General features: G+C 39.6%; 1 protein-coding gene across 2 annotated transcripts in view; it reads right to left on the bottom strand.

Moving 5' to 3' along the window:
* Positions 1-14,293, bottom strand: part of rgs7bpa (regulator of G protein signaling 7 binding protein a) — a 77,620-nt gene extending 63,327 nt beyond the window's left edge. For both annotated transcript variants that reach the window (XM_080186506.1, XM_080186514.1), the window contains exons 1-2: positions 14,093-14,293; positions 13,088-13,254 (exon numbers count right to left, since the gene is read on the bottom strand). In XM_080186506.1, coding sequence (XP_080042632.1) covers positions 13,088-13,254; positions 14,093-14,242 — 317 coding nt within the window. In that variant the 5' untranslated portion in view covers positions 14,243-14,293. The remainder of the gene's footprint in view (positions 1-13,087; positions 13,255-14,092) is intronic.
* Between the last annotated feature and the right edge of the window lie 718 nt (positions 14,294-15,011).

The raw sequence follows: 15,011 nt of genomic DNA, 5'->3' as shown, positions 1-15,011 counted from the left end.
CATTGAATATTTTTAAGGCAGAAGTAGATAGATTTCCTTGGTTATCATGGGCAGAGAGGAATGTGGAATTAGAAACACAAAGGTATCAGCCATGATTTTATTGAATGGCACAGCATTATTGAATGGTAGGCTCGAGACCCCAGAAGGTCTACTTCTGCTCCTATTTCATCTGAAACGTCTTGTAATGCTAACCCATTAGCCTTCTCAGTTCAAGACAAAAGGTACCCATCCTTTGCATCCTTTTCTATCAATTAGAACCTTGCAGTATAGCTACTTTCTTTCATAAATGTTTGCACCCTCTTCAGATCCTCTATATCCTTTCTACAATATAGGGATCAGAACTATACACAATATTTAAAAGTGTGGTCTAATCAAGATTTGATACAAGTTTAGCAGAAATGGTCTACTTTTCAATTCTTTCTCTTTAGAAATAATCTCTAGCAGTTGTTTTACCTTTTAAAAACCTTATTAACTTTTATCACTGCTTTTAATGATTGGTATAGTGTTACTCCCAGATTCCTTTGCTCCCCCACTCCAATTACACGTATATTTGCCAACTAACATTAACTCCTTATTTTTCTTATCACAATGTGTTACCTCACACTTATTTATGTTGAGATGTTTTTGCCACTTTAAACTTCTCCCAGCAGAATTCAAATTCATGCTGAAAATAGGATTCACTTGATTAAAGCTATTTTGCCTTAAATCACATCTTTTAACCTCATTTCTCCTCCGATTTTATGATCTTTGCGTACTAAATATAAAGGCCTGCGAGTATCATGGGTGCATATAAAGAGTCCTATAATATAATTTCAACTGCTTCTCACGCTTGCCTCTAATCCCATAAATAATGCAATGTACAATTTTCTTTTAAATAGCAACATGCAAGTTTATTTAGAACACCTTTAATTTGCAGCAAAGTAATTTTCAGAAAACGACAGGAAATTCCACTAGTCAACAGTTAAGACCATTCCAGCTTCCTTCCCATCCCTGCTCAAAATAAAGGGGAAAAATGGTATGGAAACTTTACAACATAAAGTGCTTGTAAATTAAATAAACTTGCTCTTAAAGCACTTGCAGGCATTCAGTTGTTATGAAGACTAATATCTTGTTGCTTTAGGAATTTCAGCAGCACATTTTTCACTTGTGCTATCAAAGCTGAGAACCTCCCCATAGATGGAGCTGTTACACCAGTAATAACACCTTGAGTACAGCAATTTTGGGAGAGATTTAAGATAGTACTATACAATGTCTTATACTTTATATATCCTTTGACATAGAATCAAATCACTATTCTGAGAAATAATCTCATTTCTACATGTAGATTAAAAATTACATGGATTTTAGGATTACATGTTTGGTGATTTATGGAACCAAGCACAAGTGTACATCAAGAAACTGCTCAGAGCTGTAAAATGGGAATCCTAGTGGAAATATAAGTGGAACCATAAAATGATGCTCTTCAAATCCATCAGCAAAAGAAGGGAACAGAGTGACACTGAATCATCTGAAAAGGGGAAGAACTGCCTCAGTTGATCAAGGACGACCAGAGAAGACTGAACAGTCCTAGTATCAAAATGGAAAGGTTTAAAAAGCTGACGCAAAAAATGCTTTTGTGGTTAGATAATTTCATCCAGCTGCAATTCCTTCAGTGATGTGTGGAGCGAGAATGAGGTCTGAGATTTTTTGTAGATTGATCATTAAACAAAAGTTGTGTAATCACAGGGATGAATATGTTGAAGTTGCACAAGGTCGAGGGGGGGATGCTCTTCAGGAGTACTAGATTAATTATTTGCACAAAGTGTGTAGAATTATTGAATAGAGGTGAAAGGAAGCCAACATAACGGATTCCTGCTGCCTGAAGTTAGGCAGCTAGAGGTGTATAAAATAATGAAGGGAATAGATAGAGTCAACAGTGGCAGGCTTTTCCCTAGATTGGGGACAACTATTACGAGAGGTCACAATCTAAGGGTGAGGGGGGAGAAATATAATTTGGATACTAGAGGAAGGTTTTTCACGCAGAGGGTCGTGGGGGTATGGAACGCGCTACCAAGTAAGGTGGTGGAGGCAGGCACGCTGGACTTGTTTAAGGTTTACTTAGATAGACACATGAGTGAAACAGGGATGGAGGGTTATAGAAGACGGTATTAAAAAGGGTCAGAGCCTCGGGACGACACTGGAAATGTAATGTAACATGTTAATGTTTTGTCTCTTTTAATCCACAGGTGTCGGTCCACCTTGTTGTCAAACAAGGGGCATGCACACGGTGGGTCGTGCGTGGGCTGCTCTTGGAGGTTTCGAGAGTGGCCTAGTACTTCGTGTCATTGTGTGTGCTTAATCCTGGACCAGCAGACGGGCACCACAACAGCTCAGTGACTATCACTGCTAGCTGTGCAGATACATGGATTTGGGCCTGTGTCTGTGGGAGTTTGCGCATTCTCCCTGTGGTTGCGTGGGTTTCCTCCAGGTGCTCCAGTTTCCTCCCACACCCCAAAGATGTGCTCTTAGGCTGATTGGTGTACCAAATTGACCCTACACTATTCTCCCCTGAATCTGGCTACATTAGGGGTACCATTCACATACACACAGGGCAGGGTAGGTGTAGGAAAATGCTTTGTTGAAATGGCGGCGCGGGCTCGTTGGGCCGAAGGGCCTGTTTCCCGTGCTGGGTTGTCCTTTGTTCTTGTCTTTGTTGTTCTAGATTTTGAGACCTTTACGATTTCCACAAATACAAAGAATTTAGAATCAAGTGCAGGGTGTTTTTGGACATGGGTTTCAAAACCATAGAAGAAAGATTAAAATTAAGGCTGGCAAAAAAAAATAAGATATTTAAATATCATCTTTGTAGTAACAGGGTGAAACAGATTACCAGCTGAGGTAATGCCAGGTTCTTAAAAATTATTCAATGAATTTCTGTTAGAAAAAGGAGTTCAGGACTATTAGCTCCTGAACCACAGTGATGTGGAACAGTGAGTGGTCTTTTGCTGTACAAAACATTATGATGTTACCATAACAGATAAAAATATAAGTCTTTATCATTATCAGGTCATCCTGACTAATAAATGTTGTACATCAATATGCACAGGCCTGGATTTCACAGTCAGCAAAGAAGAAATGGACTGCGTTGACCTGAAAAAAAGCTGCCCACAACAAATCTAATGTGATCTGTGGCATGGATTTCTCTTTTCCCGATGTTGGCTTGTATCTGGCACCAAATCAAAAGGATTTCCAGGTGTCCAGTACTGTTATCAAGCAGGGCTAGCAATCAACCACATCGAAGAAAACTTACAGAGAACAAATCAATAAATTAAAATAATTGATTATCATTCACTTATAATCAAATTTTATATCAAAATGAAATAAATAATTGGGACATACCTGTCATATTAAGGTAGAAGCCAAAATATCATTTAAAAAATTCTTTAAGTTTTAAAATATGGAATATTTTATTGTAATGAACAGATTTAACATGAGATAAATATCTTAGCTTTCCCAAGGCCAGAGAGGTTTTTTGAGCAATAATCAAGAACATTGTATGCTGTTGAAAACTCAATTGCACCTCTTTCAACAAGATGCACCTTTTTCAAGGGTTTTTACAGCGAGATGGTGTGTAATTGGGCAACTTCTCCGCAGGCAGTGAATTTTAAATTCAAGGCAAATTACTGCAGATGCTGGAATCTGAAACAAAAACAGAAAATGCTGGAAAATCTCAGCAGGTACTGACAGCATCTGTGGAGAAAGAATAGAGCTAATATTGCGAATCTGATTGACCCTTCAGCAGAGCTGGTGTGTAATTATTTTGAATTGATTGCAGTCTGTAGGGACTTCAGTGACTTACCCTGTGGAGAAGTGCAGAATCATTGACAGCAACTTCTGGATTTCTGTGCTTAACTGCAAACATGTGGATTTCAGAAATTGCTGTCAGTTTCAGAGAAATAATGACAGTGAATGTTGACATTTTCACTATCATTATTGCCACAAATTCCAGGTCATAATTCCCAGATTGTGCATCCTTTACTTAAAAAAAATAGTACTTATTTAAGTCCACTGAACTACAGTCCTGAAGGAAAAATAGATGGAACAGTGAATTTTGAATCAAAGAACATGAGCAAAAAATACTAAATGTCTGTATCATAATAACAGACATTGATTTAAAATCATAAAATAATATAGCAGAGGAGGCAGTCTTGAAGCCTAAATGGACCAGCACTGCTTCTTGAAAAATGCTATCCAATCAATCCCACACCTATTATTTCCCCATACCCCTGTAAATTTTTCCCATTTCACGCCTCTTCCCATTCCCTGTGGAAAGTTATCATTGAATTTGTTTCCACTACCCTCGACAATTCATTCCAAATTAAAACAACTTGCTGTGTAAATAAAAATGTCAAGTTGCCTCTGGTCCTTCTGCCAATTACCTTAAAACTGTGTCCTCTCATTACTGATTACTCTGTTATTGGAAACAATTTCTCCTTTTGTAAAAGCCCTCCAAGATTTTGAACACTTCCATCAAATTTTCCCTTAACTTTCCTCTGCTTTAAGCAGAACAAACCAGGTTACTCCAGTATCTCCATGTAACTGAAATCTTTCATCCTGGTAATCCAATCCATCTACTCTAATAAGTCTCCTCGGCACCATCTCTTGACATCTCCTAAAATGTGATGCTTAGCATTGGTCACGATACATCAGCTGGAGCTCACTACTGTTTTATAAAGGTTTAGCATAACTTCCTTGATTTGTATTTATGCATCTATTTATAAAGCCAAGGATTTCTTACGCCTTTCCTAAACAACATTCTCAATAAGAAAAAACAGTTAGGATCAGTTTTTACTAGTGTTCCATTTTAATGTATGCAAGACCAGTTCATGCCAGTATTCTTATTTTCCCATTTGTACCTGATTTTTCTTTCTCGAATTTGCGCTGCTGAGTTCAAAGTCACCTCCCGGTCTCTCCCGCCAAAGCCACACATCATCCTGACTTGAAACTACATCACAGTTCCTGCATTATTGCTGGGGTCAAAATTCTTGAACTCGCTTCCCAACAATACAAACACTTCACCATAAATATTACCTGTACCAGATGGACTACAGCTGTTGAAGAAGGCAACTTATTACCACCTCTTCAATGGCAATTAGGGAAGAGCAATAAATGCTGGCCTTCCCGGCAATACTCACATCCCATTAGAAAACATTGCATAGTTATAAACCCAGGTTCCTGCATCCCTTTATAACTGTACCATTTAGTTTATGCTGTCTCTCCTGTCTCTTCTTACCAAAATAAGTCAATTCGCATCATTTTGCACCAAATTTGATCTTCCATATGTCTGCCAATTTAAGCCTGTCTAGGTCCTCCTGAAGTCTGTTGTTACCCTGATCATTGTATATCCAACTTTTGTGTCATCTGCAGACTTTAAAATTATGTACCCAAGGCCAGGTCTTAAAATACACCAAAAGAAATAGCATTTCAAACACTTACCCTTGGGGTCATCATTGTATCGTTCTTACAGTTTGAAAAATAACCATTCATCACTACTTGCTGCTTTCTGTCCCTTTGCTAATTTTGTATCCATGTTTCCATTGTCTCTTTACTCACGTGGGCTTAAATTATGACAACAACATCTGTTATGATATGAGCTTAATGTAGCATTTTCAATTAATAATAACTATAAAATATCCCAAAATATTAATTAAAATTCATTTCTAGCTTAAAAAATGAATGGACCACAGTCAGTAATGTGCTAAACTGCTCCTACCAGTAAATATTTTTCTCCTTCTTTAGTGGACAAGTATATTATAGAAGAAAATCAATGATCCATATGTGTGTGCACTGATGTGTGTAAGAGAGAATTGAGGAACACAAGATTGGAATTATGATAATAAGCAAAATACTATGGATGCTTGAAATCATAATGCTTTTCTTGCTTTTTAACTGTTAATCTTTTCCTTTTTCTTGGAGGTGTTGGGTTCAATTCTACAATGTCAAAAACTTTCTGGTACTTTGTTCAAATGGGCATTCTCCAAACATGAGCTTAGATAATATTAACAGGACATTTAACTGTTGAAATTGACTGGCTGTGGTGCATCATAATTGAACCAGATAATAGCATTGTTAAATCCTAAGATGAACCTCAGGATAAATAAACATATTTTACCAGTGCAGTGTTTGGAATTTTTTAAAAAACTATAATTATTCTGTACTTTTAATATATTAAAGCTAATGTAGGAACTGAACTATTTTCTGAATATTGTACCTCAAAAAAAAACTATAATTTAGACAATATTAATGTCTTCACTTTTTATGTGAAGGTAATAAAAATTGGTTAATATTTCACTGAAAATATTAAAGCAGTTATAATTTTTGCAGAAATATTCCAAATCTGTAAAAAAAACTCCAGAAAAGGAAATCAATCCACAAATGGGGCCAGATTGCACAGTGGATTAATATATTGTTAAACATTCTGCCCTTTCAGCTCCAGGACCTAAGTATAAATTGAAACCTGCCGAATTGAAAATTTCTTCTCTTGGCTGGCTGTAATGCATGAGCCTCTAAAATACATAGAGGGCGATTTTCCCATCCTGCTGTGCTACAAAAGCAGTGCAGCAGACCAGAGACTCTAGTGGAGGCTATTTCGCAGATAGGCGCCAGGGCTTCCACAAGTCTCCGGTGGCATGGAGCTGAATAAATTATTTAAATGGGGAATTTAGTGAATTTGAATATTATTAGCAAGCCCGGAACTGAAGTCTCTGGGCCCATTAGCTTCTCCCTCCCACCAGGAGTGGTTCACTCCAGCGGGGTTTAGTATAGCTCCCCACTTGTGAGGAGCTGGCAGCCTGACCCCACTGGAGTCAGGCTGCCAGAAAGTCGGATGCTGGGGGTGCCCCCAGGGCATTGCTGCCTTGGCAGTGCCAGCATGGGCCTCCTGGCACTGCCCAAGGGGCAAAGTGCCATTGCTCAGGGGACATCTTGGCACTGCCGACCAGGCATATGTTGCCAGCCTTTCCAAAGGGAATAGGGCCCGCTCACTGATTTTTAGATTGAGTCACACTTGTACACAGGGAGGAGATTCATTTTGAAGCTCCCGCCTGAAAAAACCAGCGTGATTTACTCCAGTTTTTACATGAATTTGACATTTAGAATTTTTTTGGGAGAATCACCCGCATAGTTTCAGACTACAGAACTTCTGAGAATTCATCAAAAACTGTTTTCACTCAAAGAAACCAAAGGATATTTGGTGCAGGAACAGTTCACACTAGTAGAGTGCGGGTATTTGTCTGAGGTGGTGTTAAAGCATGATGTTATGACGATAAAGCTTTTACTTAGGTTCCTCAAGAAGTACTACAAGTTCGATGCTCACAATACATACACATAGTTTTAAAAAGTTTAATCCTTGAATACTTTGGTCCCATGTGTGTAATACAAAATCAGGATTTTAACCAGAAACTGACAGAAGTTGGATGTAACTCTTAACATTTAATTATGCTAATTGTGGCAATATACATGATTACTTTTTTTTCAAATCTGCGCAACATTCATTTGTTGTAGACTATATAAATGTATGAATATTCATAATATAAATGTATGAATATTCACATGGTACAGAACAAACAGATTGAACAAAATAATTAAATATATGATTTCTAATAATCATCTTCATTGCACAAAAAAAGTTAAAATGTACAAAATAACATGGATAGAATCGGATTCTGTGAAGGAATCCACACATTAGTTTGCATTCTAAGTTACTTCATTTTAATTCTCTTAAATGTTGGAGACCATTTGATCTAAAACTTACATTTGAATTTGTATATCAGCCTAAATGAAAATATCAGACATTTTGCTGCAAAGCCTAGTTTTAAAAAAGATAAACTGCACAATCATGCAAGATTCTTACGTCATCTATGGACAAGTCAATGAGTTAAACACTACTGGTAATCACATTTTTTTATAACAAGATAGCGACCACAAAACTAGTATGCGACTTACATTCTTGATATTATGCTTTTTGAATAACAAAATCATTTAACAACTGCTGGACTATAAATTCTGCTTCTAATAAATCTGCAAGTTTTTTTGGAATTTTGGTAACGAATCTTTAATGTGAAAAAATACATATCTAGCATATCAAGACAAGACTGTAACATTCTATGTTACAATGAAAGTCTGGACTTTAGTCTGGAGATAAATTTAACATGGGAGTGAAGAGCTACGGTTATAAGGTCAGGAAACCAGGAAGCATGGGTTCCTGAATGGCCTGCAGAATTTAACTGCTGAACTCCTTTAATATTTTTCAATGGACTGTCTGTTCACTGACAGCTTGGAATTTAGTTAGATAGAAATCCTGCTTTATGGGGCCAAAACAAAAGCAGGTTGTATATTTGAAGAATGAGAAAGATCATGGGCAGCAGTCTGGACCACAGGGTGGTCCAGATTGCTGGGGATTGGTCAGATCATGCAGTGGCTGGATTGTAAGAAGGATCAGATCATTGCATAAAGGGTCCCAATTGCTGTAGTGTGTAAGTAGGTCTAGGTAGTAGATGTTAGCATAACCTGACCATTTTTAGATCAGTTTCATGTTATGGTCTTTATAATAATAAACAAGGTCAAAATGGCATTTTGTGCTAACACCAATAAAGCAGTCATTTTGAACTCTGACAATTAGCCACATGTATTAAGGATGATTACACAAATAGGGACCAGCCAGAAACAGATGATTGACCAAATAGTGTGCCTAAATTAAGATGCAATTGAAGAAATAGTAATTAATCAAGTAATTATGTTAAAGCTGGATTTAAAAGCTCATAAGTATAAACAGTATGAAAAAGATATGGTAATATTACTGCTTTAGATTTAGCAGATTTTTGTTTTATGCTGAGCTCAGCATAAGCATTGATCAAAATGAACAATAGACAAAGTCAGATAACTGCAAAAGAAACACTGTCCCTTTGAAAGAACAATGTATGTAGGCAGTCAAATTCAATTAAAATAAGCCAACAATTAAATGAACTAATTATGAAATTAGATATACATGGTCTGAGATGAGGTATTGATAATTTTGTGTGTAAAGGGAAAGGCTTTGAATGACACTTTGCCAGCTATGTAATAGATGCTCCTGAAGCAGAATTGTTGTCAACAAAGGAACTGGAGGTCAACATTACGCTTTAGGGTTCTGAACACTCGTTTGAAGCTGTAAAGTCTGTTTTGTGTTGTAAAGCATATATTTTCCTTTTAAAATAAACTTTCTCTCTTAACTTGTGACTCAAGAATCCAATTTTGCCTTATGCATGTGTTTTGTTCTGATCAAACCATTTATTGGGTTAATTTAAAGTCTGATAATTGTATAACTAAGAATTAAATTAAAATACTCTATTTAGAAAGAAGATCACAGGGGGAAGAGTTCCATGTTGGTTCAGGAGGTGTGATGACAGTCAGGAAGCTGGTGGTGAGTGAGGGGCAGGGGTGGACACTCACTGATGGTCATGAAGTCTGACAATGTTTGAAAGAGAAAACAGATGAATCACAGCAGGAGGAGGTGGTTTACTGGATAGCATGTTGGGCCTGAAAGGAACACTCCTGCACTTCCTGACCCACAAGCTGTGTTATAAAGGCACTCACCACAGGGAACCAGCCTTCTTGCCTCTTTTAAGCTGTCAGGTTTCCCTGAGGCCTGATAATGGGGTGGCAGAGTGGTTAGTACTGCTGCCTCACATGCTAGAGACCTGGGTTTGATTCCTGGGTTGGGTTACAGTCTGTGTGGAGATCATACTTTCTCCTTGTGTCTGTTTAGGTTTCCTCCAGATACTCTGGTTTTCTCTCACAATCCAAAAGCCATGCTGGTTAGATTCTCCCTCAGTGTACCCGAACAGGCGCAGGCGTGTGGGATTATCTGGGGGGGTTATCACAGTAATTTCATTGCAGTGCTAATGTAAGCCTACTTGTGACACAAATCAATAAACTTTAAACCCGGTTGCCTGTGGCTAAAAATATAATATAAAATGAAGGCACACAGCCTCAATATAGTATTTAAATGACCAAAGCATTTCCCATGACTGGACTCACCCTCCTCCTGCCTCTTTTTTGCATTTTATGCATGACCCAATAGAATTAAGGCTCATTCCGTGGTAAATGCTAAAATGCCTAGAAAAATTTTATTGACTTTAACTGTAAACTGATAGAGACAAGTATTCTGTATTTACACAGACTTTACATAAGCTTTGAAACCTGTCTGTACTCTTGTTTCTGTTGCAACAGAAAATTGATGACACTCTGTACCTTTTCATATCAATCTAATTCCACTGCTATTTTGCACCCTAATAATAAAATTCTTGATGTGTTTCTGAGAGGTGTAAGTTATAATTACGTTGCCCGCTCACGCCAGAGCATTTTAGTGTAAATGGAATTCTGCCAACCAACCTCCAACCGTTCATGATGTTTTTGTTCATTCTTAACATTTTCTTATTTGATCTTCTTTCTTCATTAACAGGTGCAAACTCATATCAGGATATGATCAAAATAAACACGGACATTTATAAAGCACTTGTCCTACTGAAATGGTGGACTGTTTCCCAAAGTTGTTGTACAGATAAATTCAGCATGTCATCTCATACTAATAAGAACTCACAAATAGCAGTGAGTTGAATAACAATCTGTTATTTCGTAGTTGTGGCAGCAATGCTGGCTGAGGCACTGGAAGAACACCTTGTTCTTTGTCAAAAAGTGACTTGAGATTTTTAGTGGCTATCTGAACCATAGGGAACAGGTAAATAGAACCTTGGCTTAACATTTCATCTGAGGCTCCCTGAGTAATAGCATCATTTACCATGCCAAATTATTACTCTTTCTGCTTTCTTAGGCAATGAGTGTTGGAAGATTCAATGCAGGGAGGGGAAATTAATCACACTGAAGCATAATATGTTCTCAACTAATATCTATGTTCTTATATTGCTACTGTTTATCCAGTTGAGATATGTTAATTCAAAGCATTTTGCTATTGAATGATGCCGTAAGTGGAAGTAGCTGTTGTTTTAAATGTAAATGACTGAAATTACTCTGCAGCTGCTGAACAACACTGATGATGACTGAATCACTACTTTCTTTTGGGTAACTACAGTATGAATCAAAAACTGCTGACTAACACTGGTATAGGACAAAGTCTACGCCACACCAATGTCAAAAGTAATGAATAGCTGGGTATGTTCACTTCCAAACTGTACTCCAGCAAAATTATGGCTTTCAGATACTCATAGCTGTTTTGGCCTCACTCCAACCTGTTCCTGCCCGGATTGGAGCTCAGATCTTTCATTCTTCCAATTTTGGCTGTAAGATGGGGCTTAGATTTTTTTGCCACATCCTACAGCACCCCCTCTGAAATTCAATATGAAACTTTCTTTACTCAGTGACATCTCTCCCCTGCTTCAAATGCTCCATTACATGTCTAAGATTATTGCATTACTCTTTTAGTAAATTGTTCATTTCCAAATATACAACACTACATGTTAAGAGGCTGGGAAAGCCACTTATATTTTTGACGTATTTATTTTTGAGAAAAATATTTCACTCAATTCAGTTGTAAGCTGGAAAAATTTGGGATGAAATTTGTATTTGACAATCCTGCAAAACAAGCAATCATGAATTGGCAACCCATCCTAAACTTCACACAACTATCTTTTCCACAGAAAACTTGTGGGCTATAAACAGCAAATTGTGCCTTTTGCTACTGGCAAAGCTCAAGTTCCCTCCCCACCATCTAAACTTTAATAAGAACATAAGATATAGGAGTAGGAGTAGGCCATCTAGCCCTTCAAGCCTGCCCCGCCATTCAATAAGATCATGGCTGATCTGTAGTGGCTCAGTTCCACTTTCCCGCTTTCTCCCCATAACTCTTAATTCCCTTGCCTACCAAAAACCTTTCTACCCGTGTCTTAAATATATTTAGTGAGGTAGCCTCCACCACTTCAACGGGCAGAGAATTCCAGAGATTCACTACCCTTTGAGTGAAGAAGTTCCTCCTCAACTCCCTTTTAACTACAAAGGGTCTGTTGCAATGGTCAGTTTTGGAAACAAATTAAAATGACCCTTTTCTCTCAATTTGTTTTTAATTCAGCCAACTCGCTCCTCTCTTCTCCCTTTCTTTGTTAGGTACATGAGCTCCAGGTATGTACATGAGCTCTGTCTAAATGAAATGGTCATTTAATAAGTGAGAGTTTGCAAAGCAAACATTGGCAGGATATTCTACTATAGGGTGGCGGGGGGGGAGCTGTGGCGACATAACTGAGCTGGATCCTGTCAAACTCAAATATTCACATGGGAACCTTTTTCAGAAGAACCACTCTAACCATCAGGTGTGGGCACACTAATAGCTTCTTCCCTCAATATTCATGGGCCACAAGATCAACTGTGACATTTCTATTTCTACCTGAGATCAACACAGGCTGATGGAATAGAATCCACCGTGATGCAAAAGCATAACCCATCACTTCTTAAGTTCGCTTTTTGTGAACGGAAATATTTCATTTTCCCAAGTAAAAATTCTCGAATCGAAACGGAAATCGGTTGAACTGTTCCTAAATCAGGAGTCAGGCCGTGCGCAGGAAAACCGGCACAGTTTAACTCACACAAGGGTGGCAAAAGGGGAGGAAAAGAAATGTGAATTTACCGCCATTTCCTTTCCAAACCCAACCAAATGCGCACATGAACTGCGAGTATGGAATTGCCATGTGAGTGCTGTGATTATGCATGTCACAAACTTGCGATCAGTCTGGGAGCTGTGAGCGCCTCTAAAGGGCAGAAACTGACAAGAAATCACTGCTGCAACTTAAAGGCTGGGCGCAACAATCTTGGACTTAAACTGTAAAAATCGGGTGCAGTACATAAAAACTACTGAACAAATAATTGTAAAATACGGCTCTGTAATAAACAAACATTAAAAACATCTTTAAGATCTCGACCCACGCCTGGATTAAAAGACATCAGACCTCCCAAAAAAAAATCCTTCAAGGTGGACAAGTTCGTTGCGAGTTTGGGATGGTGTGGATGGAAGTTTAGATCCATTTGAAAGTCCAGCATAGGATCAGTGGGAATGCTTACTCACCCCGAGATCGCGGAGAGTTTCTGGTGTGCGCTCTGTGCCATCTCGCAGCCTTTGGTCCGAGTTCTCTGCATTTCAGCTCGCAACGAGGGCGAATCCACCGAGGCATCGCCAATGGAAATGACCAGTTCGCGGTAAAGGGCCACCTGTGTGTTGAAGTCTTGCACCAGCTGGGGAGGAAAAAAAATACAGAAATTCTGGCGGTCATCGGCCCCATCGAAAGAAAGCGGAATGAAAAATGGGAGATGGGGTGTGGTTGGGAAACATGAGAGAGCGGTTAGGACCTGCTGCCATTTAATCGGGAGGATGAAAGAAAACTGAAGGTCAATGGCGGGGCAGCCATTCTTAGCGGCTGTGGTCCAAACATGCACACAGTATTTAACAAATAACACGGAGGGGTTTGATCATGGCACCACGAGCATTCTCAGGTCATGGCGCAGAGTGTTTTTAAATGTAACTCTCACTGTAGTTATACCTGAGCACCTTCCATCCGAGCCTCAGATCAGTGTAACCACTGCAAGTGAGTCTGACTCGAGATTCTGCCGTCAGGATCAGTAAATCGGCACAATCTTGGGAAAGGACAACATGCTCGCACTTTCCAGGAATGATGTGCTGCTATCTTCCACTCGGATCTGAACACTTTTGTTTGACACTTGAAGTGGGGGGGAAAAAATCGCGGACCGGCTCTAGTTAGGCGGAGTGACTTGTGTCCTCTTGACACGGGCACGCCGCTTAGTATTCAATAAAGCACTTCAATGTGCAAGCAACTCACATGCAACAGAACAGATAAGCCGTGCCATAAATAGAGGCGTCAGGATCATGGTAAATTTCAGTCATCACCCAGGCCAATACTCCACATTAACAAATACGGTTGTGCATTTACACGTGATCCGAATGGGAAGCAGTTGGGAGGAGGAGAAGGACCGGTGGGGTGGGGGGGGGGGGGCGGAGAGCCAGGGTGGATTTAAAAAAAATAAGAGCGATTCTTTCTTTCCAGTTTGCACCTACCATCTTACACTGCTCGAGTGCTCGGAAGGGTTTAGCGGCGCTCTCGGAGCTGCCCCTCCTCTCCGCTTCTCTCTCCTGCGCCTTGCCCAGCTGGAGGAGGCAGGCAGGCGACTTGCGGCGGGGTTTGCGCCCATTCAGTGCAGAACTCATGCAGACACATCCAAGCAGAGCTGCTCCTCGCTGTGGCTGAGGCGCGTTGCGATCAACTGCGGAGTTCGGGGAAGCGAATTGCGAGCTCAAAATGCAAGGAAAGAGACGTTTTTTTAAAAATTTCTCCCTCCCTCCCTACATAACCTTGAGTCTGCAGAGCGGGCACTGCCTGCTTCCCCTCAACATGTTCCAAAGTCACCACTATTTAAGAAATAGCGGAAATATCCCAGTGTTACCATGCTCCGTGTCGCTCAGGGTGGTGGTGATTTCATTCGGAAGATATTCACATCTCGAAGATTTAGGGATTTCCATTAAGAGACTGACAGCTCCAGAAATCCTACACCGGAACGAGCTCGGTAATGCTTCACCGGGCGAGGGAGGCCACACTAATAGCTTTTATTTTCATAGAAATAAAAATTGGTCCCGGTGGGTAGAGGGTGGCGGTGGTCGTTTGCTCTAATAGTCTTCCGAATGGCTTTTTTTTAATTTTTGCGGCTCTAACCTTGCTGGAAATGCAGGGATCAGGCAAGCTGACGTGGATAGCGACACAACACATTGATAGGACAGGAATACTAATGCAACCCAAATTGCTGGATCTTGCTATTTAGACACTTAGCCGAGGAAATGTTAGCATCGGCAAGGCAAATATCAACACGGCGTCTTAACACTCAGATGTTCTAGTGTTAGACAGAGAAAGTGAGGCAGCCTTGAAACAGAACCATTTGCTTGGCGGCTGGCATTTAGCACCGTGCGTGAGGTTTGACCCAGG

Source organism: Carcharhinus amblyrhynchos, chromosome 1 (genome assembly GCF_965287045.1).
Source record: "Carcharhinus amblyrhynchos chromosome 1, sCarAmb.v2.hapA, whole genome shotgun sequence".
Classification (NCBI taxonomy): Eukaryota; Metazoa; Chordata; class Chondrichthyes; order Carcharhiniformes; family Carcharhinidae; genus Carcharhinus; species Carcharhinus amblyrhynchos.
The sequence above is the reverse complement of the archived record's forward strand: the minus strand, read 5'-3'. Positions and strand labels throughout refer to the sequence as shown.